We start from the raw sequence: 23,732 nt of genomic DNA, 5'->3' as shown, positions 1-23,732 counted from the left end.
CTCTCGATTGACCTTGGGTTTGACCTTCCAAGAGTCAATGTAATCTTCCAACGCTGACAATTTATTGCGAACGATTATCCAATTAGTTTCGAGAAAAGGTTCTAATCCATCGTCAAATTGTTTCGCCTTCAATAGTTTACCATAAATCTCCGTGACCTCAGTTCGAGCCAAAGTAAACGTTTCAAGCTCTCCCGGAACCGGAAGTTTAAAGTATTTACATCCTTCGATATAATTGTCAACATCACTTGCGATTAATTCAAATTGTGACTTCAACTCTTCAAGTTGTGAAGTATTAGGAAATCCTCGAGACTTAATTGTTTTCCAATTTTTGTTCAACCCATCGAGACTTTTAATTGTTTCCGATGATCGAGTCTCAAGTCTTGATCGAAGCAATTGTTTAAATGAAGCAATTAACGATTCCCGATTATCCATTAGAATTTGAAATTGATCATATTTATCAACTAAATCGGAAAGATTAGGAACTGATTTAGCTGACCATTTACTGAGGAAATTACATCTTCCCGTTAATTCATTATAAGCTGAAGTGATCTGGACAATCGTAGACGATGCTGAGTCCAACCAGAATGATTCCAATTCAATGAGTGATTTAACTTGTTCTGGTGGTGATGTTAATTGTGTCAACAATTGACTGACCTGATTGTTGAGAGACTTCGACATGGCCTCGGTTTCCCGTCGAAGTGAGTCAATCAGTAGTCTATCTACAGCACTATTGATCCAATCAATTGACACTTTAATTGGAATTAAATTGATTGTAATGTTACTCTCAGAACAGTAAAGTTCATTGTCGATAAATTTTTTGTTAAATTCTTGACCTTTCAACTTGATTAGAGTTAAATTGTTAACATAATCATCTAAAGTATTTAAAGGGATCATCGATGATAATGAGAAATCATCTGAATGTGATTCTCGGATAATATTATACAAACAAGTCCATTCGCTAAATTGTTCACTGATTGTTATCAATTCCAACATAATGTTATCAACTTGTCGATATAAACACAATAGATTTTCAATTGATCGAAGGTAAATTGTCGAGAAAATATTTTTCATTCCCTTGGGCGATTCGAAAAGATCAGGATTGATCGAAACGAGGAAGCCCTTAAATTGTGTGAACGTTGATAGGAACAAATTAATTCGTGAATAAAGTTGTAACTGTATCTCCTCGAGCGATGGACGATAAACGATCAGTCCACTCGTAAAGGTCAAGTCAACTCGAAGGCATAAAGATGAATCGTTTGATATTTTATTTCCATTGTAAGGATTTGAATAAAACCCAAGCCAAGTTAGCGATGAGATTAACGCTTTATTAAAATGATAATCCAATATTTTGTATAGCTGATAATCCCAATGCTTTTTCCAGGTCAAGGTATTTGAGTACAAATTGTCAACGGTTATCATTGTTGAGGTCATTTCGTTCATCAAGGGTCGCCATTTATTGAGAGGAAAGTCGAAAAGTTTAATGATCGATTTAAGTAGAGATCGATGGTACCGATGTAATCGTCGATTCTCATCGGAAAATTTACTCGCCAATTCCCTTAATTCAGTTAACCATCCATCTAATTGATTAATGTCACAGTCCCAGGTCATTGTTTTGTTACGAGATTCGAGAAGTGAAGTAAATGTCCTCGCAGCGTCGATGAGAATCGGCTGTTGACAAAGAAGAATCGAATCGCCAATGGTACAATAAAAGTTGACAATTTCCTCCAAATGTCTGGCGATCGAACCATATTTGATTAGGTCACGTTCTTTATCAATTAAATCTCCCGATAATTGGAAACCAAGACACCGAAGAGTCCGACATTCCCGTGCAAATGAAACTAATCGAGGTTCAAAGGTTACCAATGGCACTTGTGAGGTTGGATCGATCACAATACAAGGTCGGTGTGGATCCAATTGCACAGATGACCAAGATGAGCACCATTTACGATAAAGTGTAGTGACCTGAGATGCCAATTCCCGGACAATTTGCTCCATCCCTCTTCGAGCCTCATGATAGCCTGCAATGTCTTTGAACAATGGATCGCACACTTTAATCACTGCTTTTAATTTCCCTTCGCGAGCTTTCATCAGGCAAATTTTCTCAATTAAACTTAATTGCGATCCAGTTTCGATTGTCACTGAATTTTCAGCCCAATTAACAACCTTTTCCAACATTTCACCTCTTTCCGTTCTGAGAGCTTCCAACATATCAGATGATTTAACGTGACTTCGCAATTCACTTAATATTGATAATACACTCGAATGTGTCCCGTCACATTGATTAACGAGCGATTTGAGATTTTCAACAGTTCGAAAATCAGCTTCCTGTAAATTAGTCAATACAATTGGAATTTAATCAATCAATCATAAGCTAATTGTCATTGAACAATATTAGTTACAAATTTACCTGAAATTGTCTATCCATGATTTCTGATTAAATTGAGAGCACAAAACGAATTAGAATTGTTAGAATCCTTGATCATTGGTTCATTGAGAATGAAAATTGTTATAATTAATTAATGATTGTTCACTCAAGAAACTAATTGTTTCCTTAAATTTACCTGAAAGAATATAAACAATTTAAGTAAATCACGGAAAAATTAATGAGAAAATTAAATCTCCAATTGAGGAGTTAACATAATAAATGAGAATGATTAACTAATCATAACTACCTGATTCAATCTTCTTGTTTGATTCTTCCACTGGATATCATTAGATTCATTTTACAACAATTAACAATTAAAAGTAAGCAATTGAAAATTCTATTGATTAGATCATCTGAAATGATCGAATGTTTTTGTTTTGTTTTCATACTTTTTGTTAATCATTTCCATGGTGATGTATTTGTTTGGTATTGACAAATTAATGGATTCATGTTAGGATTTTGTTCATTTTAATTTTGATTTGTAAATAGTACATTGGATGTATTGAGATATTGTCTTGTTTTTGGATACAATAAATGTAGAAGATCAACTGTGACAATTTTAGCAAAACCAATTAAAAACATGAGCCACAATTAAAATTGTAATAGCAATTTGTTTAAGAAAAAAAGTAGCAAAATCAAATGGTAAACTGTTTCTACCATTGAGTTGATTTTTGTTGATTTTAAAAAGTTAAAATCGGTTTCTGTTGTTGGGCTGACAACAGGTCGGACATTATAAAATTAAAGGGAAGAGTAATATAAGTAATGAACAGTTCAAACGTTGGCGAACTGGCTCTTTTGTTTTCTTTCCAAAAGTGAAAGGCTTGATTGAATCCTGGAATATCCCACAATTTATCGTAATCACCTTCCTCCATTTCTATTGAAACAATTAAGAAAATAAGACGAAAAAGAAAGTTTAGTGATAATAATCAAATTTTAGGACCAGAATTAATCTCACCTTCGGTGAAATCGGTTGCTTCAACTTCGTTGATTCCTGATTCCTCTTCTGGATTAAAAACTTGATTAGCTGATCGTGATTTAGATAAAGGTTTTCCTTTCCAAGATTGAAGTTTCTTTTCGAGCTCATTAGATGGGTCGGACATACGTCGCTGGACTAGATCGTGGTGCTGTGCGCGAGAACAACAAGAAAAACAACTAAGTGAATGGGCATTGGATGATTTATCAGGAAGATCAATATCCAAGACCTTAAATTGTAGCCAAGGAGAAAAAATAATGAAACAAATAAAATAAAATGAGCAAAAAATTAATCAAAATAAAACAAATGGCATAACCACAATAAGCAAAATATAAATTATATTAACCAGCTAACAAATGCAATTAGAAATTTAAATCTTGATAAAAGTGAATGGGGAGCATTTGCAGGAGATAAAATAAAATTCTGATTCAGTAAATACCTCGAACATTTCGAAATCGCCCTCATGAAGAGATACACTTGATCCTGATCGACTTAATCCAGTTTCGCTAATCTTTCGATAAGCCATTTCAGATATTCCACGAGATCTTGGACCTTTCATACGAATGAACTCCATTCTTTTATTTCCAAAGTAATGATTTATTGGTCTTTTCCTTCTTGCTCTCACTTTCGAGCCTGATTGAAGCTGTAGAAGGGAAAATAGAGATAAAAAAATTGATCAACTCGAATCAGAACTAATTAATATAAATCTTTTACCTCATGAATATATCTGATGGTTTCATAATTAATGGAACCCGAGAACAGAACGGAAACATGTTCACCATTACGATCGGAAGCAACTAATTCAACACAAACCATTTCCCCACAACGAACAGGAATATTGCTCATCATCTAGAAGATAGAGAACGAAAGATTTGAAAGAAAAGATTCGTTAGATTGCCAAATCTTCGTTAAGGAAACATTGACTCTCACCTCTTCATAATTGTCGAGAGTAAAAAATATATCCGGATAAGTGATCTCTTCGATTTCACCCTTGTTGTGCATCGATCGATGACTTGGAGAGGCAAAAACTTTTTGTGAATGTTTGGCCAGTATTTGAAATTCTTTGGGACTTGTTCGAGTACAAATTGCACAGGTCAACGTATATTCAAAATATTGCATAATAGTATTAATATAAAGTGTCTCTTCCCAGTCGATATGAGCATTGTCCAGAGGCAATTTATTCGAGTCCTTCCGGTAAACATCAAGGTTTATCTGTAAATAGAGAAAGAGAAATCAAGTTAATCATTAAATCAGATGATAAATCACTTCATAGCATTCATAAAGTGAGAATAACATAAAATATGGAAATTTTTTCTTCAACCGATTGTTATCATAATAATGTAATGAAATAAAACACAAATCAATTTAATCATATTCTTGACAGTTACTATAACCTCAAGAGATCGCAGGCAAATTGATCAATAGTCTTTCACAAAGTCAAATTGAATTGTAAATTATTTAAATTAATGCGAGAAGAAAATGAGAAAAAAAAATACTAAACTTATGGATACAAATAACAATGATCAGTAATGGTTAGTCTCGGAAAATAATATAATCAACTGAATGATGATTGATTTAAAATAAGACAATTAGGTTTAAATTCACTTGACTCCTGTGGTGTATAGAGATTCTCAATTTACAAAGGGAAAAGTCAACATGGTAAAGGAAAGTAATTGAAACCTAACAGTTAGTGACTTAGAAAATAGTCGTAGAAATTAATTAAAGTGGAGAACAATTGAAATTAACTTTCTCTAAAGTAAATAACACCTAATGGATTTTGGAAGTTATTAAATAACACACTTGACAATTACCACCCTTGAAGCTATAATATATAACTGTTATTATTTCATCAGTTTGTTGTAACCAACAAGATGAATAAAGAGTCTAAAGGAATCTAAATTGATGACTTTTTTTGTCAATAGCAAAAGGATATTGAGGTTAATCTAACCTTGAGATTAGATCCAAATCGATTGAATAAAGATGCTTGTTTCCGAACGAAAAAAAGTAAATCATCATTAGAGGTACAATCTTGTCCAGTGAAATATTGGAGGAAAAGCTCAATCCATGTGAAACCAGATCGTCGTTGTAAAGAAATGAAACCATCCTCTGTAAATGGAATAGAAAATTATTAAATAAAATATCCATATGATTTATATATAATCCAAGGAGACAAAGAGATTAACAAATATGGTAAGGAGGGAAAAGAATAGGCGTAAATAAAGATTCTCATTACCAACTAGTTGATCTACCAAAGTATCATTTTTAAGCTGATTAATTTGGTTCAGTAGTTGAATTACTTGGTGATTTTTGGTGATATTTTCACTTTGATCACTCATAAAAATGGCCAATTGGTTAGTTGATTAGGATAAAGTGTAAAAAGATTGAATTAACTTGATTAAAATGACAATTGGTGAGAAAATGATGATCACTTTTGATGTTGTTGCTTTTGTTTCATCCAATCTGTTAACTTTGATTGTTATCATATTAGAAACATCCGGTGAATACAAATGAAGAGACTATTGAAAAAGAATCAGGTAAAGACGATAAAGGTTAATAATCATGATTCCACTAATTAGTTAACTAGAAAAACAAAGGTGAAAGAGTAACAGTGAGAGAAAAAACAATCAAGACAAAAAAGATCCATGGGAATGTAAACAAAAAACAGAGAAGACCAAATGTTTGCTTGCGCATGTCAATTGGAAAAAAAGAACAAAATTATTCTATTGGAAATTAATTAATTCCAATTGTTAAATTGTTCTTTTCTCTCAATTAGATTAAGTGACCATTTAATTATTGTTGATGATCTAATTTAAACAAATTAATTATTCCATCAAATTATTCTAACAATTGTGAGTCGTTTTGATGAGTTGTCTTTCCATACGATTCATTGGTTCCAATAAAATGTAAGCCTTTGTTTACTTTTTTGTTAATCTCATTTTCAAAGTGATTTCATCAGAAATTTTAGTTTTTTGCAAATAATTTTCCAATTATTGTTGATTATTGTTAAATTTTTTTTAAATTGTTTAGTAATTGGTTGCGTTATTTTAAGACTATGATCTCCAGTAAGACTTCAAGTGGTTCAGCTCTAAAAGGTGATACCATTGATCAATTTATAAGGCCAATTGTGATCTGTGGACCTTCAGGTTCAGGCAAGAGTTCACTGCTTAGGCGACTCATTAATGATTATAAAGATTATCTTGGATTTACAGTATCTCGTAAGTATTTTTGTCCATTTATCAACCCAAAGATAATCCATCTCTGTGGGTTATATTTTTTTCCGTAGTATTTGTTTGTTTTGATCATTAATTGTTACTCTTCTTTGAATCATCTTAATTTCCCTCCAGATACAACTAGGAAACCTCGTGAAGGGGAAATTAATGGTAGAGGTAATCACTTTAATTCTTTATTTTATTTGTTCGAAATATCAAATTATTCTGTTCTTCTTTTTTTTGTTCTATAAAAAGTGGCTTCATAGCCATTAAAGAGATAATATATTTATCATCTGGTCTAAACAGAATTTTATTTCTTTCAACATCATGACAGAATATCATTTCATCGAAAGAAACTCAATGGAAAAAGCGATAAAGGAAAATGAATTTATAGAATTTACTGAATTTTCTGGAAACCTTTATGGAACCAGGTAATTATTATTACCCATGAGAATGGAATTACATTTAATAATTGAACAAAATTAATCCTAGTAAAAAAGCCATGGAACATGTTCAAAAAAATGGAAAAATTTGTATTCTTGATCTGGAGATTGAAGGAGTTAAGAATATGAAGAAATCCAATTTCAGGCCATTGTTCATTTTCGTGAAACCACCGAGTCTAGAGGCTTTGGAACAACGATTGAGAGACCGAGCAACCGAGTCCGACGAAAACATAGAACGACGTTTGAAAAGAGCCAAAGAAGATCTGAACATGGAAGGAATCGAAAATTATTTCGACCTAATCTTGATCAATGAAGATCTCGATCAAGCTTATGCTGCTCTCAAGAATTTCATTCAACCGGTAATTTAAAATTCATCACAAAAATGAGACAATTTTAATTTAATATTTTCTTTTAAATCAATTTGAAAATAGGTTATTGGAACTCTTCAAGTAAACCAATGATTGTCTCTGCGAGAAAAATACCAAACCTCTTCAATGGTCATTTCGATGAAGGTCAATTGATTTAATTAAACTTTGGTACCTTAAACTTTCAAACTGATTAGTTGTCTCCAAATAAATGTAAGCCTTTATTTACTAAATTTTTGAATAATTTTGTAATCAACTGATTAAATGTTGACTATTTCCTAGAAGACATAAATTATATTCGTAATTGTAGCTAATTGTAAGTTATTTACTTTTATTATTATCTTAATTGATTAGTTGTTTTTTTCTTTATGGTCTTAATTAGGATTAATGTCTTTGTTTATTGAAGACAATCAATCAAATATAAGAAAATCAAGTTCGAGAGTTCAACGATTTGGTAATTTTTCAACTTTTCTAATCAAAATTAAAACGATCTGTATTAATGATTAGAATGAAATTTATATTTACAATCAGATAATCATATTGGTTGACCCAAGAATTGATTTAAAAAGGGAAAATATTCCGGTGAACTTTCTAATTGAAGGTGATTCGTTTTCCTTATTTTAACAGGTCAATTAGTGGTCAACTTTTTCATACGTAACATCCTCTTAATCCCCACCAAGGTCGATAATAATTAGTATTAATAATTCAGTAATGTCCATAAGAGGGAGAAACATTAATCTGCTAATATTACCTCAATAGTGAGAGAGAAAAGTGATTTTGAGAGAGCAATTTGTTTTCTTTTTTTGAAACTTTTTTCTGTCGATTGATTAAAATTTTGATTCGATGAAAAAATAGTCATTCACATTGATTAACACAATTAACATGTTACCTTAATATCTTTTTCTCAAAAAGTTCAATTTAACAAGTAAAATGTTGTTAATTCAACTCTTTTTAATTAGTATCATCTCTTTGGTCTCAGGTAAGAGTTTCATTCCAATTGTTGACAATTTAACTGGATTAACATTCATCTTATTTTGTTTACGATTTTTTGGTTCATCTTTTGTTCCCTCATAGTTTCATCTCTATCTCACCAACGAACCTTAAATCACCATGATGGTCATGGTGTAATTTCATTGTCCAGATCAAGACGATCAACTCTTCCCCCTGGTTGTCAGGAATCTCTTGAAACTGATTTCATGGATTCAAGGAGATTCTCTATGTTGATGTTGAACATTTACCTCGAAATCAACAAGAGATTGATGGATTGTGTAGGTAAATCTAATGTATCCAAAGTCTAATCTTCAAAAAAGTTTCTCAAGTGTCAACAATCAATTAATTTTCTCAACTTGTTTCTTCCACAGTGTAAGTCGTACGATGTACAGTAAACTTCGTAATTATAATCGTAAATGTTTAAAATCATTGGCTCGACAATTATTTTCGATTATGCTTCGAGGTATGAGAAAGCAAATGAAATCGATTTGTACCGATCCAGTTGATCAGAAAAGTAAGTTGTATCTTATTGATGTTTGATTATTTTTGTTTAATTTTTGGTCTCACATTTATATTGATACAGAAGCGATCAAGATTTACAGTTGTACATCAGAGGCCAGTAAGAAGGCTTGGAATGAGTGTTTCCATTCCGCTAATCGTCAATTTGCTTTTGCTGCCGTTAATTCAACTGATCGTCAATTGTTTCCCGATTTGTGTTGTATGTACCCACGAATTGAAAGATGTGTTGTCACTCAAATGAAACCTAAATCCAGTTGTAAATCCGAAGTTGGTTTGGACATTGCTGGTTTCTATCGAGCCACCGTGGAAATATCAATCAAAGATACTCTTGACCTTGCCTGTGGCAATTTCGCTACCGAAGAACAATGTATCAAGGTCAACCCTTCAGGTGTTAAAGCTTTAACCGATGCTGGTGAATCGAAAGTAAAAGTACCTGAGCCATTCTATTTATACCCGTTGCTTAAAGTTCTTAGTCGTCTCGCTGATACCCGATAAAGAAAATCAGTTGATTGACTGTTCTATTTTCCATCAGCATCAGGATTAACTTTTCTCTCTCTCTCTCTTCTAATCTAAATCATCTCATGAATACAGATGATGAAGATTTAACAATTAATTTTGGATTAACTTCGATTCGTGATTATTTTAAATTGTTTTCACTATTGTCAACTCTTTTTTCACAATTAATTTACTTTCTTATCTTCTCATCTTCATCTTTCAACCAATATCTTAATATTATTGAATTGTTACTAATTACTATTAACTATCTCATTAAACTATCAACTTTTCATGAGGAAAAGTTTTCAAAATGTTAAAAACTAATCGTTAATTAGTTTCAAATTGTTTATTTGCTTATTCAGCCTTGAGAATGTTGGTCTTTCCATCTTGAACTATTTTCCTTGAATTACTTTTATCCTAATCACCGATAAAACAGATAAGACTGATAAAATTTAATATTCTAATCAATGATTATCTTCTTTTAATTGATTGGATCAAATCAAATGTTAATGTGAATACTAATCACATACAATTAGTCTTGACAATTTTGATTTACTGGTCAATAAAATCAATATGAATCCATGTGAATGCCTGAGATTGCTCGTCCCGATGGATCAGCTGAATTGGCCCAAGCCTTTTCCCATTCGATTGCCGCTGGAGTTGAACAAGCGATCGATGGTCCACCGGGAATCAGTCCGTCGGTATCACGATGAGGAAAGTGATGCTTGAAAATGGACCGATAAAGATAAGCCTCTTTAGTTAATGGAGGGTTATGAGGGAAGGTCGATGAGGCGCAGTCCATTTGAGCGTCAGTGATCTGAGAGTCTGAATAAGATTTTAATGAATCGATCCATTTGTAACCAACTCCATCGGAAAATTGTTCCTTTTGCCGCCAAAGAATTGAATTTGGAAGATACGGATTATCGGGTGTATCGAAGGCCTTTCGAATTATCCATTTCTCAAGTTTGCCTTCAGGTCGATCGGTGACCATTTTCATTGATGGATCTAAACTCATTACCAAATTGATGAAATCTTTGTCAAGAAACGGAACTCGAGCTTCGAGTCCCCATGCGGATGTTGCCAGATTGGCTCGAAGACAATCATATCGGGACAATAGTTTAATCTTTCGACAAAGTTCAGCATGGAAATCACCTGCTGATGGAGCTTTATGGAAATACAAATAGCCACCGAATATTTCATCAGATCCTTCACCTGAAAGAACCATTTTGAATCCGAAAGCTTTAATTTTTCGAGCCATAAGAAACATTGGAATTGAAGCTCGAATCGTAGTCACATCGTAAGTTTCAATGTGATAAATAACATCGGAAATTGCATCAAGTCCCTCCTGAATTGTATAAGTGAATTCATGATGAACAGTCTTAAGGAAATTAGCAACTTCTCTTGCAGCTTTAAGATCAGGAGAATCAGCTAATCCAACTGTAAATGAATGAACTCGAGGGAACCAAGCATCGGTTTTTACATCACCCTCGATACGTTTAGCAGCATGACGACAAACAATTGATGCAACAAGAGATGAATCCAGTCCACCAGACAAAAGTACACCATATCTATGAAATTGCAAATAGAAATGAAAAGATGATCAATAAAAGAATCAGTAAATCGTACGATTGACAATTGTCAATATAAACTTACGGGACATCACACATTAGCCTTTTAATGACGGCTTTTTCAAACGCATCTCTCAAAACGGTGAAATCAATTTTGTTGGTTGGGATAAGGGATTCATCCCACCAGGGTGGATTGTACCAACGGTGGAATCCCTCCTTGTGGGTCCAGTAATGACCCGGAGGAAACTCACGAATCTCAACACAACTAGTGATCAGAAGTTTCATTTCAGAGGCAAACCACCAAGATCCATCAGAGCCACGACCATAATACAGAGGGAAAACACCAATTGGATCACGAGCAGCAAAATAATCACCTTTACCTGGGGCAGCGACAACGAAGGCGAAAACACCATCCAATTGATTGACCACAGAGGGTCCATGTTTCTTGTAAAGGTGAACAATTGGTTCACAATCACTTTGAGTGGCTAAATCAGCTGGATCAATTGATTGTCGGATTAAACTGTGGTTGTAAATTTCACCGTTAACGGTCAAAATGTATTCTTTTGATGGATCGTACAAAGGTTGGGAACCTTGAAGTAAATCGACAATGGCCAGTCTTTCATGGGCCAAAACGTCAACTAGTTTTTCACCTTTGGGTCCAATATATGGACGAACATCAATACCTATTGAAAAAGAGAATAACAATTAAATTAGAAAATTTCAATTGATTGGAAATCGATTGAGTTGACTTACCACTCCAATCGGGACCTCGATGTCTATGTTTCTTTGACAATTGAAGGGCAAGTTTCCTTAATGAATCAAATTCTGTTGAAGAAAACAGAATAGCAAGAATACCACACATAATTAGAAAAGAGAGAATAACAATTTACAATTAAAACGAAAAAAATATTCTCATAGACAATTAAATCAGAGAAAATGAAAATCAACTCAAGATCAATCAAATGATTTTCTCAACTGAAATTCTGATATTATGGTAATAACATTTTCCTTTTGTATCCCTACTGGTAAGATAACAATTCAATGCTGATTGGTTAAGGTAATCAAATGGTCAGTGGAATAATTAACCATGATTAGAAAACATGATTAACAAATCTAATAAAATCTAATTAATCAAAGAGGCAACTTGATAATCCCTTTTACAATGGATATGAATGTTTACCTTTCAGTGGATCCACTTGATTGTTTAAATCTTTTGTCTAACTTTAATTGTTGCAATTAAATTGGATAGTTGATTAGTGGTTGGAATGCCCTTGAATTGAATCAAGAGATCAGTTTTTTATCACATGAACATCACAATTAATCGTTACCATGATTAACAAATTTATCCAATTAATTATTGAGAAAATGAATTAAACTCATAAGAATGAAAAAACTTTTCATCAACATTGTTGTTACAATGTTGAAGGTTTAGATTTCATTAACAATGGAGATTAATTAACAATTAAATCTTATAACATGACATCATCAGAGATTTTTAGATTATCAGATTTAATTGTTGATAATCAAAATTTACTAAATTTAGAGAGAAAATCAAGAAATTAACTCACATTGATTGTAAGTTTTTCTATGTTCAGAACAAAGGAAACACAATTACTTACCTTTTTTTTTCTTGATTGTTGATTGATCACTTTCCAATTAATTTGATTATCAGGTTTACAAATCTGGTTTTAATCCAGTTTACAATTAATCAATTGAAACTAATCTGAAAACAAGAATTGCAAAAGGAAAACAAAATCAACCTTTAAGAGGGAAAGTCAGTTTTTATTTGGTTTCCATCAGATTGGTTCACTTTTCTTAGTACAATTTTGTCACAATCAACTAATTACAATCTGAATTAAGTTATTTTCAATAATCAAATTGTAATTAAAATAGTATTTTTAATAACAATTTGATTGAAGAGTTAAAATAACCGGTGAAAGTTTCATCAAGTGAAAACCTTATGATTGATGAAAACATCTGATTGAATCTTTGTTGATTGTTACGTTTAAACTGCTGATTGATTATCTTAATTACTTGTCATAAACTTGAATTGATCGTCATCAAAGTTAATTGCTGTTTGTTGATTGTTAATCATAAAAGTAAAATGTCGGTTGTCAATGGTGATTGTTACCTTTTCAATCCAATCGAAATTGAAGATTTGGACTGGACCAATGTCCAAATTGATTGGAAGGACAAACTGGACTCGAATTCATTGATTATTCGACCTCTTAAAATTGATGATTATGGTCGAGGTCACATTAAATTGTTGTCACAATTAACTGTTGTTGGTGATGTTTCTCAACAGGAATATGAAGGTAAGTTTAATTGTAACTCCATCTAAATTGTTACCTTAACCATGAGCTTTATTTTGGTCTTCTCAATTTTCCAGATCGATTCAAATTGATGAAAGAAACCAAACTAATTAAAACTGTGGTAATAGAAGACACTAATTCCAATCTAATTGCTGGCACAGCGACACTTTTATGTGAACCCAAATTCATTCATTCCTGTAGTTGGGTAAGAGTTAAATTGTTTTCTCCAATTGATTAACATTATAATCACTGTTTTTTTCTTTCAAATTTTTCAAATTTAACACAATTAGACTGGTCATGTACAAGATGTTTGCGTTGACAATTCGTACAGGGGAAAAGGATTGGGCAAATTAATTGTTAATTGTCTCAAATTGTTAGCTCAGAAATTAGGAGCTTACAAAGTGGATTTAGATTGTGCTGATGAGAAGATCCGATTTTACAACGGACTAGGATTCAAACAAGAGAGTGGCCGAGCCAATTACCTGGCCCTACGTTTTCCAAATTAAACAAAATCAATTCCATTGCCATTTAATTGTTCACTTTATTTAAATAAATCGGAACAATTGATCACAAATCAAACAAAAAGAATCAAAATTTTCTCTTGTTTTGAATCAAAGTGTTTTCGGTAGACCATAGATGGAGTAACATTCGCAATTCTCTAGAAATGATCTGATTGGTTGATTTATTTTTTCGAAATTGAGTAACCGCCATATGAGTAAGAACGACTTTTATTTCAACAAAGAAAACAAATTTTCACTCATTCTCTTAATTACTGTGAATTATTTTTAATTATTAAGTTTTATTTTTAATCTGTTTGTTATTAACTCTATTCTCAATCATGGAAAATAACAGTTCAATTGAATCATCTTCGGATTCTATTGATGTAACTATTTTTGAAGATTTTTATTGTCTTGATATCACTTTGCCCTTTGTTGCTGAAGATCCTATTCCAACATGTCCAGAGGTCATTTCAACATCAAATCAATTACCATCACCACAATTAAAACCAATGGATTCACCTGTAAAATCAGCTCATGAATTTTTGATGCCTGCTGAACAGACATTTAGTGTATTCTCGTCTAATCAATCGCACCAATTAACCAAGACTCCATCAATTAACAGTAATCCATTGATTGTTTTTTCTCCGGCGGTTGTTTTACAGAAAACTGAATCGGTTGATTTAATTGATTTCAATTTTTCACCGGGAAATGAATCAGTCGAATCAAAAGAGAATCACATAGTAAAACCTAGACCTGAAACTCCAACAGATATGGATAAAACTTTGGTTCTTAAGCAAATATCAGAACGAACAAATCAAAGTCCACTTTATACTCCAGTTACTGCAATGGTTTCCCGATTCAGAAATTTAGCATTAGAAACACCTCTTGCTCTATCAATCAAGAACAAAGCGAAACGCCAACTACTACAACAAACACCGAAAATAAGCAAGGAAACAATACCCATAAATCCAATCGCTGGTCAACATCAAACAAAATTGGAAAAATTGAAACTTGTCTCACCTTTACTCCGTTCCCCGAAATTCAGGCCAGTTTCAACAAGATTTCCCTGCCGAAGTAATTCAAAGGCTACAAATTCGACCATGAAAAAATCTCCCACAGTTTCTCAATATAAAGCGAATCCACCAGTTAATCAAGGTTCTCGAATTCCTGTCTTAAAATTGATTTAATCAAACAACTAACAAGCCAAACGAACGATGAGAAAATTGCAAATGAGGCTAAGAGAATGATTCTATTGTCAACGAGCAATAGAAAAGGATAAAAAAAATCAAAAACAAAAGAATATGAATAATTATTAATGAAGATTGTGGAGAAAAATGAGAGTAATTGTTGACAAATAAAATCCCAAATGAGATTATGCAAAGAATCAACTTCTAAACCGAAGGTCCAGTTAATAATGACCAACATGAAATCTAAACAAAGAAATGGATCAAGTCCTTAATAAGAAGACACTAAATAAAAATAACACAAGTTATTGGATCAAAAAGAGACTATAAAAATAATCGTTTCATCAACTTGCAAACATAAATAACAAGTTAATCAATTGTTCGGATACAATCAACATCACCATCATTGTTCATCAAGTTGCCAACAGAAAAAAAAAGTTAAATGTAATCATTAAAACGATGGCTAATCAAGAAGACCAGTTATATAAATTGAGTGGATCATTTTGACAATCAAGAGGAAGGAAACTTTCAACTAGGAGATTAATCAAGTTGAATCAAATCATCTGATCGTACGAAACGTGTTTAACCGGATTGTCAAATAGCAACACCAAAAGAAGATAATGAAGATGAAAACAGGTGAATAAAGAAAGAGAAAAGGACAATACAAGAAAGAGGATTGGTTGGTTTTCTGATGAACATCATGATGATAATGATGATCTCCTTTTCTTCCGGCATCAAATGTATGAAAAAGGTTAATTTCATCAAGTCAATCTAATTTCAATTGATGGGAACATCAAATCTATTATTCAATATTTTCCATCAATTTTGTTGATTGAACACATAATCAATTTGATTTATCGTTCGTTATTTACTATTACATGTGAAGAAAATGAAAACATCAACAAATTTTGGTAAAATTGATAAAATTATTTTTCTTTACTAATAGTTGTAGATATAATAATATATATTCCAAGGCGAACAATTCGTTGATGGTTCGAAGTTTTCTTTTTCTCTCTCTCTTTTACTTCTTCTCTCTCATCAATAGAATGTAAATATAAATATATTCTTTTGTTTTTCTCATTCCATTCATGTCTTGATTTGTTTGTTCTTTTTTCTTCTCTTCGGAGATTTTATAGATTCTCTTGTCAATTTTTAACGACAGTTATTTTTTTTTTCCTTTTTTTTGAAGATCACAGATAAACTTATTTGTTGTTATTTCATCGGATGATTGGAGAGACACAGAGAGCAAAGATGAAGAAGAAGAAGAAGACAAGAAGAAGAAACAAAAAAAGAGAGAGAAAGACAGAGAAGACAAAGAAACAAAAACAAAAATATAATAGTTAATATATCATTAAAATGACATTGATAATCATTGATTAACTTTCATTTCGTTTGAAATCAACAGCAACTCTATTCAGAATTAATTGGAATATCTGATAAGTAAAATGGTTAATTGTTTCATCAACATCAATTGGTGAGATAATTATTATATAGTTTCGAGGAAATAATAATAATATTGGAAAAAAAACGCTCAAGATGTTTGACCAGAATTTAAAAAGAAAAGAAAGAAAAAGAATAAGGAATTAAGTCTAAATCTTGATTGTTGATGGTTGATGATCAAATTAATACTGTACTTAACATGAAGAGTTAATTGTTGATATCAAATTGTGTAAGTTAATCAAGTGACCAATGAAGTGTATGTGTGTGTGTGTGTTTATATGGTATGTGTCAAGGAAGAGCTTCCGGTTTTGCTCAAAGAAAAACTTTTCCATTTCTCTTTGTCGAGTGTTAGAGATGCAGATGATTTAGTAATTGTTCTTGTTCAGCAGTGATTAGTTGATTTACCATCCAAACAAACAAAAAAAGTGGCCAATTAAATCAAGTTAATAGAGAAGATTGTGATTGTGTGTGTATATTGTTTGAATATTATGTGTGAATCCGAGCGAATAGTGACATTTTCCTCTCAATTTTTGCTTTTTTTCTCTGAAAAATCTTGATAATTTCCACTCATTCCCACCGTCATTTGTTCCTCCTCGTGGCGAATATATACACACACACCCTGATTCATCTTCTTCGTTTTCTTCATCTATCTGCTTATTTCTTTATACAGTCGTGGATAATTTCCTCAGCCTATCAACCTCAATTTCCAATGTGGCCATATTTTTCCGCGCTTCAGCGACTTGATTGATTAAGTCTCTAACTACAGATCCGTAGGACTCCTTTACCGTCTCAACCATGTCTGTCAGTTCATTTACCTAATAAAAAAAAGGAAGATGAAAAAAGTAAAAGAAAAGATTAGTAAATAGTATTAATACAATAATAAGTGTGAGCAAAGGTAAAGGTAAGTGAGTGGGGAAGAAGAAAATACAAGAGTAAATTTTGATCATCTTCTCTAATCAGAAGAAGAAAAAAATCTCAAAAAGTCAAGGAAATTTCTTTGAAAGTTTTTCTACTCAATCAAAGAGTATGAAACCTTTTCCACTTTCTTACTAGAGAAGATGAAAAATCATCAAGATCATCATCTTCGATTGACTATTGGATGAAACACCGATTTAAGATGCTAACTGAAGCCATTGTAATGAGCTGTCAACAAGGTTTACTTTATATTATCTGAAACTCTCTCTCTCTCTCTCAATCTACTTTATCCCCTGATGGATCTTGTTAATTTTTGAAAAGTTGTTGCTCCTCTTTTTTGACAAGACAAAAGGAGCTTAAGTGTTGCTATTGAGCTGAAAAAACACCATCATCATTAACGTCATTCAAGTATTATTAATAATTAGGGATCATGATATATTTGGGAAAAGGTTTAATTATTAGTTTGAGGGAAAAGGCAAACTTTCTGGAAGATATTAAATATGAGAAATTAATTACCTTTTTAACTAGATCCTCGTAGTCTCTTCGAGGTACCATGGATTTTTTCAAATTATTCAATTCTACTTGAATATCGGAAAAATCAGAGACGCCCTTGTTCAATGGAGATAAACTAAAATCACCAGATTTATTACTAATATTAGAGATACTCAGGCTTTTGGGTGGAGTGGAAGATAAAATTGATCCTGAAGAGGAAGAGGAAACTATTGCTGATGATATTGTTGTTGGTATTGTTGTTGTAGTTGCTGTAACGGCAGAGATTGTGGTGGTTACTATACTTGTAGCACTTGGTTTTGCTGCTTTCAAAGGTTTACCAGAAAGTAGTGAGTTTATAGTTGATGGTGATGAAGGTGTTGTTATCGTTGTGGTTGTAGACACTGGAGATGAGTTTGTTTCAGTAATTTCAACTGGAAGTGAAATTGATCGAGATGGATTGGATTTAGTAGGAGATAAAGGTGTCACTTGATTGGCACCCCCGAGGGTTTCCTCTCCGCCGAGGACAGAAGTGGTGTTATCACTGTTTTTGATTCGCCTTTCAGCTTGACTCCTTTTCAACTCCTTCATCCAGGGTGGAATTGCTGGAACCTTCTCTTTCTCTGTCAAATCATTAGTTGACCCTGTTGTAGTTGCTGTTGTTGTGGGTGAAGTTGTTGTTGGATTACTGGCTGGTGTGCTACTTAAGGAGGATAATGTTGCCGAAGAGTGAATCTTGCTCTCTGATTTTGGTTCATCAAAAAGATCCAAATCATTATCGTTATCATCTTCTTTAGTTAAAACAATCATTGAAGGTGGCCTACGATTAGGTCCTTTTACCCGGTTAGCGGTTGGATGATTTAATCTTCTGGTACTGTCTAATGATCCAAGAATTATTTCATTCTCGTTGATTATTGAGCTAATCCTTTCATCAGGCATTGATTTACTTTCTTTGCTACAATTACCACTAGAATCTAATTTATTTGTTGCTGTATCATTAGAAGTTACAACATCAGGTTTGGATCCACCAAGTACACTTGATTTAATCAAACTGGTTACAGGAAGTATCGATATTGAACCAGGAGGAGCTCGAAACTTGGGCTTTTTACTTGGAACAACGGGTGAGATGAAACTCAAATTTTCTTCCTCCATTGAGTTGGTGAGAGAAGATGTCAATGGGTTTATGGCGCTTGTCAGTGTTGAGCTATTACTGTTATTGGTACTACCACAAGTACTATTAGTATTTGTTGTGCTGTTTGTGATGGCGGTGGTGATTGTTGTTGTTGATGGCGTTTGTTGGGTACTTTTAAGATTATTATTGTTCCTCACAACCTCGCTGATGTTTAATTTAGTTTGAGAACCGGTTGGATTGGTTGAACCAATTCCGCCTCCTGGTGATCCAATACAAGAGGGAGGTGGTGGCTTCTCGTTTAATCTTTCAGGTTTTTTTGTCCTCAGTGGTAAAATAACTTCATCCATTGGTGCTGTTTTAATAACCTCAATATAATTGTCCGGAAAAACACCGATTTTACCATTAAGCTCCCCTTTCCACCAGCCTTCGTCTTCCACACCTTTACTTAAAATAATGATAATGTCTCCCTTTCTAATTGTCAGTTCATCATCATTCTGAGCTTTATAATCATAAATAGCTCTTGCTTGCTCCCGTTTAGGTTTAGGTGGTAACCTTGGTGCACTAATATCTCCTCCGGCATCTTGTGTTGAAGGTGCTTGTGGTGGTGGTTTCTTAGGCGGAGGCTTAGATTTATCAACTGGTCGAAGTGAACCTTTCAAATTTGTACCTGTAATTGTTGCAGTTGATTTGGAAAAGGAATAAGAAAATAAAAGAAATACAATTAGAATAAGAATAACATTGAAACAAAGTAATAGAAAAACATTAATAAAGTTCAGATCCATGAAGAAGTAATCAAATCAGCAGGAATTTCAGAAAAAAAGAGGAACCGAAAACATTTAGACAAAAATATAACAATAACAGTAATTGTAACAATTTAAAGGAATTAACAACGTGTTGGAATTAATGATTAAATCGTGTTCAAGTCTTTTTTTCCCATTTAGTTTAATAGGAAAACTCACTTTTCGATTTAGATTTTCTCATCTTGTTTAATCAACACAATTCTGTTATTTGAACTTTTTTTAGAATATTTTTTGTATTTTCTCTTTGTTACTTAATCTTCCACTCAATTACAAACTTTGAATATTAATTGTTAAAGAGAAACTTGAAACATTTAAAGAGACACACTAAAAGTTAACAAAGTGTTAAATTGAGTGAAAAACGAGAAACTAATTAACTATGTGAGTAACGGTAAATTGTAACAATAGAAGGTGATGACGAGGAAATAATCAACAATTAGATGAACAAACTAACTTTGTTTATAATAAAATGGATCCATAACTAGTAATAAATGAGATGATAGAGATCACATGTAAACAATTATATATAAAGTGACTTTTTTAGGCAGTTAAAGGGTTTGATTATAATTAAAACGAGCACAAAGATTAACAGAAAAATAATAAAACAGTTAATTAATTAGATTGATTGGTAATTGAGGTGTGTAATAGATGAAATGGTTAACAAGATAGAGTTGATGGTGATGATAATGAAAGATGAGAGATGAGAGATGATGAGGCTTATTGTCACAGTGGATTCCATGGGTATTTAATCAACATTTAGCAATAGTACTATTAAAAATTGATTAGATAGAATCGAGAGTTAAGTGTGAATCAGAAGAATTAAAAACATAACTAAACTTGATAAATTTAAGTAGATAATAAATAAAAGTGATTCTATTTGATTGGAACAACTATTCAAGTGGCTTTAGTGTTTAACCTTATTTGGAGATTGTGAATGTGTGTGTATTATTGGAATTGGAGAGAGGAGAGAGAGAAGGCAAGGACGATGTAAAAGGATAGAAAGAGAGGAGAGAGAGAGAGAGAGAGAGAGAGAGAGAGAAAGAAGATAAAAGATGAGAGAGGAGAGAAAAGTAGACAAGGGAAAAGAGAGAATAACCAAACACAGAGATGAGAAAATTATGAAATGAGAATGAGAATGAAAACTTGAAAATGAGAGTAGAATGAGAACTGAGAATGATGATGATTATTGAGGCACAAAAGTAAATTAGAACAATTTGATATAAATTATTATTAGGTAAGCATAATAATTATTGAGAGAGTTGTATGAGTTGTGTGAGAATCAAACAATAGTAAACAAATGTAGTGATATATATGAAATAAATGTAATGGTGAGTAGACTTAATCTACACATCAATAAACAAGGGAATCAAATGGTTCATTTCATGGCAACATTAACAATGTATCTACCTGATTGGTCAATACAATCAACAGAACAACTAAAGTTTGTAAACCTTTTTTTTATATTACATTAACAGCATCAGTGTTCATCCTTTTCTGGCTCTCTCCCTCTCTCATTTACTTTTGTTCATCATCATCATCATCATCATTTCCTTTCACAACTGACACTAACCCATTAGATAGGTAAGCATTAGTGATTACTGTGAGTATGTGGTTACCTGAGATAAGATTAACGACTGAGAATGATTAACAAGTATTCAAATGTAATCATCTTTGTTGTTTAAAAACCGATATCAGTAAATAACTTTGTCTCGTTTACCACAATTTACATTGTTGGAATAATGATTTCATCAGCATTTCAGAGGTTAACTTTAGGCTTAACTATCATTCAGCTAAATCAGATATGATAAATATTATCGGTATTTTCTGTGTTGTTCATATTTACACAATAAAAAATATTCACAAGTATTAAAAATATCAAGTCAACATTTTGATGATGTAACATTAATGCTGATTAATTTTAATCAAACGGAAACAGATTTTCATTTTTTTTTCTTTCCTTCTTATATATATATCCTGAGGATGAATTCAACTGGGATGAGCAAACTTGGGACACACATCAAGAAGAAAAAAAACAACAAAACTCTTTAAATGGAAAGAGAATAAAGAGAAAAGATGAGTTTTCCAACTTCTAATGTGAGATTTGGACAAAATTTTCTAGAAGAAGCACAAATAGAATATGAATAATAGACTTACCATTATCTGATCCTTGGACATTGTCCGACATAATGGTTATGTGAATGAGAAAAAGAGACAACCAAGAATAATAAAAAATGAGCAGGTAGTTGAAAGGTAGAGATGAAAAAAAGAGGCTTTTACTTGGTTCTACCTGGAGAGAGAAAAAGAGAGAAAGAGAAAAAGGAAAAAAAGAAAGATGATTGGAATGTTAAAGTTGGTTCTCCGCTGGAAATTGGTTACTTATTTGTTCTATTCGATTTAAGAATATTGGTCTAGATTGTTGTGTAATAGAAGAATTAATTATCTTCTAAATTAATCACAATTAAAGGGAATTAAATAGGGAGAGAGACAAAGATAAACAACAGAATATTTAACATCTTTATCCATCAAGTCGACGCCTCTATCAATAGAAAAATAGAATTTAAGTTTCTCCTTTTTTCGCGAGATGGTGACACTTACGTTTTTACTTTTTTCTAAAATCTCACAATTCAAACTCTTTTATTTATTTTTAAAACGAAATTAATTTAATTGTTTTGATTTGTTCTTTTTTTTAATTCTTTAATTGTTATTCTTTTGATTTCTATTAAATTATGATTATTCTCAGGTTTTACTCATGGGCATCTGACGGTTACAACTAGAAATTGAATATCAATAAGGTAAGATGATTTTTAGTGATTTGTTATTTTCTCTTTGTGTTTTTATTATCAATATGTAATAGTTAATTGTATTGATTGATTGATTGTCACACTTGTTGAGATAATTATGTTTTCTTATTGTAACAATTATGGTTAATATTTACATCTCTTTGTTGATTATACTAGGATTTGGAATCGCCATGAGTCTTGTGGGTATGGTATTTAATCTGATATGACAACAATTATTTTCTTTTCCTTTGTTCATCACAATTTTAAAGGGTAAGTTCATCGTCATTACCAACAATTAGTGTTTCACTTTAAATTGTTACTAATTATTTAGATCCTTTAGTTTTGTACCTTTTTGTTAATTCTCTTTCTTTCTCTCTTTCAGGCTAATGATCTTAAATTCCGTCTAGCCTGTGCCCACACCCAATGGATTTGATTACTCACGACGGGTTGATCACTTTACTAAACTTAGTAATTAGTGGACTCTTCAACTATCACCAATTAACTTAATATGGAGACTATATCAATATCAATCAGTCAATTAAAAGCTTAATGAAAACAGTTTAAGTTTTACATTAAGATCAAATTGTTCATGGTATGAATTTCAACCGATCAAAAACCTGAACTTTAATCCTATGGACTTGATGATCATAATCCTGGTTAATGAAATTGAACAAAATTCAAATCATTACCAGAAAAAAATAAAACAAATCAAGTAATGTGCAAAAAGTTGATTAACTAATTAAAACTCTTATATTTTTTATCAACAGGTTGAACAATTAAATACAGAATAAATCAAATGGCTTAATTGAATTGGTTCCTTATGAAATGATGAGAAAAGTTAATCAGTGAAAGTGGATAGATGTATCATCTTTAACGAACCAAATCAACCCACCAGATATTGACTAAATTGGTTCAATTTCCCACAGTTAATTGTCTCACAAATTCATTTAAATAACTCAAATGATATCATGAAAGTACATCAACATGGTTAAGAGTTCATTGGTCTACAACGGAACAATCAATTAATTACATTTTAAAGTATCAATATCATAAAAGATGATACATAAAAATGGAATCAACAACATGATGATGATGATGATTTAATCATTATCTATCTAATTTAATTCATGTAAATCTATAATAATATCCTAATAGTATTATTGGCATGATAATGAAGTTAAACTCATTGGAATACA

The 23,732-nt window shown here is 32.1% G+C and overlaps 6 protein-coding genes, 1 long non-coding RNA gene and 1 pseudogene across 10 annotated transcripts; 4 read left to right on the top strand and 4 right to left on the bottom strand.

Annotated features, from left to right (window-relative positions):
* Positions 1-34: 34 nt before the first annotated feature.
* LOC128390039 (cytoplasmic dynein 2 heavy chain 1-like) lies at positions 35-2,771 on the bottom strand. The gene is made up of 4 exons (XM_053349710.1): positions 2,673-2,771; positions 2,408-2,561; positions 179-2,325; positions 35-53 (listed from the first exon to the last, which is right to left on the bottom strand). Exons 2-4 carry the CDS (start codon positions 2,423-2,425, stop codon positions 35-37), a joined length of 2,184 nt encoding a protein of 727 aa, XP_053205685.1. The 5' UTR covers positions 2,426-2,561; positions 2,673-2,771.
* A 105-nt stretch (positions 2,772-2,876) lies between these two features.
* Positions 2,877-6,055, bottom strand: LOC128390019 (uncharacterized protein KIAA0930 homolog). Of its 2 annotated transcripts, none has more exons than XM_053349686.1 (7): positions 5,632-6,055; positions 5,347-5,504; positions 4,329-4,610; positions 4,113-4,247; positions 3,838-4,041; positions 3,381-3,549; positions 2,877-3,299 (listed from the first exon to the last, which is right to left on the bottom strand). In XM_053349686.1, the coding sequence occupies exons 1-7, from the start codon at positions 5,732-5,734 to the stop codon at positions 3,106-3,108; spliced, it is 1,245 nt and encodes a 414-aa protein (XP_053205661.1). In that variant the 5' UTR covers positions 5,735-6,055; the 3' UTR covers positions 2,877-3,105. The 2 variants fall into 2 exon arrangements, with proteins under 2 accessions (XP_053205661.1, XP_053205660.1); XM_053349685.1 differs by having other exon boundaries at positions 3,381-3,627; positions 5,632-6,053.
* Positions 6,056-6,109: 54 nt separating this feature from the next.
* On the top strand, positions 6,110-7,648 carry LOC128390030 (guanylate kinase-like). The gene is made up of 6 exons (XM_053349701.1): positions 6,110-6,301; positions 6,426-6,613; positions 6,743-6,784; positions 6,942-7,038; positions 7,100-7,409; positions 7,482-7,648. The coding sequence occupies exons 1-6, from the start codon at positions 6,261-6,263 to the stop codon at positions 7,509-7,511; spliced, it is 708 nt and encodes a 235-aa protein (XP_053205676.1). The 5' UTR covers positions 6,110-6,260; the 3' UTR covers positions 7,512-7,648.
* LOC128390028 (uncharacterized) lies at positions 7,488-9,751 on the top strand (annotated as a pseudogene).
* Positions 9,752-9,870: 119 nt separating this feature from the next.
* Positions 9,871-12,048, bottom strand: LOC128390013 (uncharacterized). The gene is made up of 3 exons (XM_053349677.1): positions 11,741-12,048; positions 11,073-11,670; positions 9,871-10,987 (listed from the first exon to the last, which is right to left on the bottom strand). The coding sequence occupies exons 1-3, from the start codon at positions 11,847-11,849 to the stop codon at positions 9,988-9,990; spliced, it is 1,707 nt and encodes a 568-aa protein (XP_053205652.1). The 5' UTR covers positions 11,850-12,048; the 3' UTR covers positions 9,871-9,987.
* Positions 12,049-12,777: 729 nt separating this feature from the next.
* Positions 12,778-13,855, top strand: LOC128390032 (probable glucosamine 6-phosphate N-acetyltransferase). The gene is made up of 3 exons (XM_053349704.1): positions 12,778-13,302; positions 13,377-13,504; positions 13,590-13,855. Exons 1-3 carry the CDS (start codon positions 13,092-13,094, stop codon positions 13,803-13,805), a joined length of 555 nt encoding a protein of 184 aa, XP_053205679.1. The 5' UTR covers positions 12,778-13,091; the 3' UTR covers positions 13,806-13,855.
* Positions 13,856-15,889: 2,034 nt separating this feature from the next.
* LOC128390011 (SH3 domain-containing kinase-binding protein 1-like) lies at positions 15,890-22,044 on the bottom strand. 3 transcript variants are annotated; one of them, XM_053349674.1, is made up of 3 exons: positions 21,911-22,044; positions 17,855-19,626; positions 15,890-17,238 (listed from the first exon to the last, which is right to left on the bottom strand). In XM_053349674.1, the coding sequence occupies exons 1-3, from the start codon at positions 21,939-21,941 to the stop codon at positions 17,086-17,088; spliced, it is 1,956 nt and encodes a 651-aa protein (XP_053205649.1). In that variant the 5' UTR covers positions 21,942-22,044; the 3' UTR covers positions 15,890-17,085. The 3 variants fall into 3 exon arrangements, with proteins under 3 accessions (XP_053205649.1, XP_053205650.1, XP_053205651.1); XM_053349675.1 differs by lacking the exon at positions 21,911-22,044 and adding an exon at positions 20,211-20,722; XM_053349676.1 differs by lacking the exon at positions 21,911-22,044 and adding an exon at positions 19,919-20,136.
* Positions 21,200-23,700, top strand: LOC128390037 (uncharacterized). Its single transcript, XR_008325564.1, has 5 exons — positions 21,200-21,337; positions 21,736-22,548; positions 22,714-22,806; positions 22,919-23,128; positions 23,304-23,700. It is a non-coding gene; the product is annotated as an uncharacterized LOC128390037 (long non-coding RNA).
* Positions 23,701-23,732: the final 32 nt, after the last annotated feature.

Source organism: Panonychus citri, unplaced genomic scaffold, assembly GCF_014898815.1.
Source record: "Panonychus citri isolate SS breed McGregor unplaced genomic scaffold, ASM1489881v1 Contig00113, whole genome shotgun sequence".
Taxonomy (NCBI): Eukaryota; Metazoa; Arthropoda; class Arachnida; order Trombidiformes; family Tetranychidae; genus Panonychus; species Panonychus citri.
The sequence above is the reverse complement of the archived record's forward strand: the minus strand, read 5'-3'. Positions and strand labels throughout refer to the sequence as shown.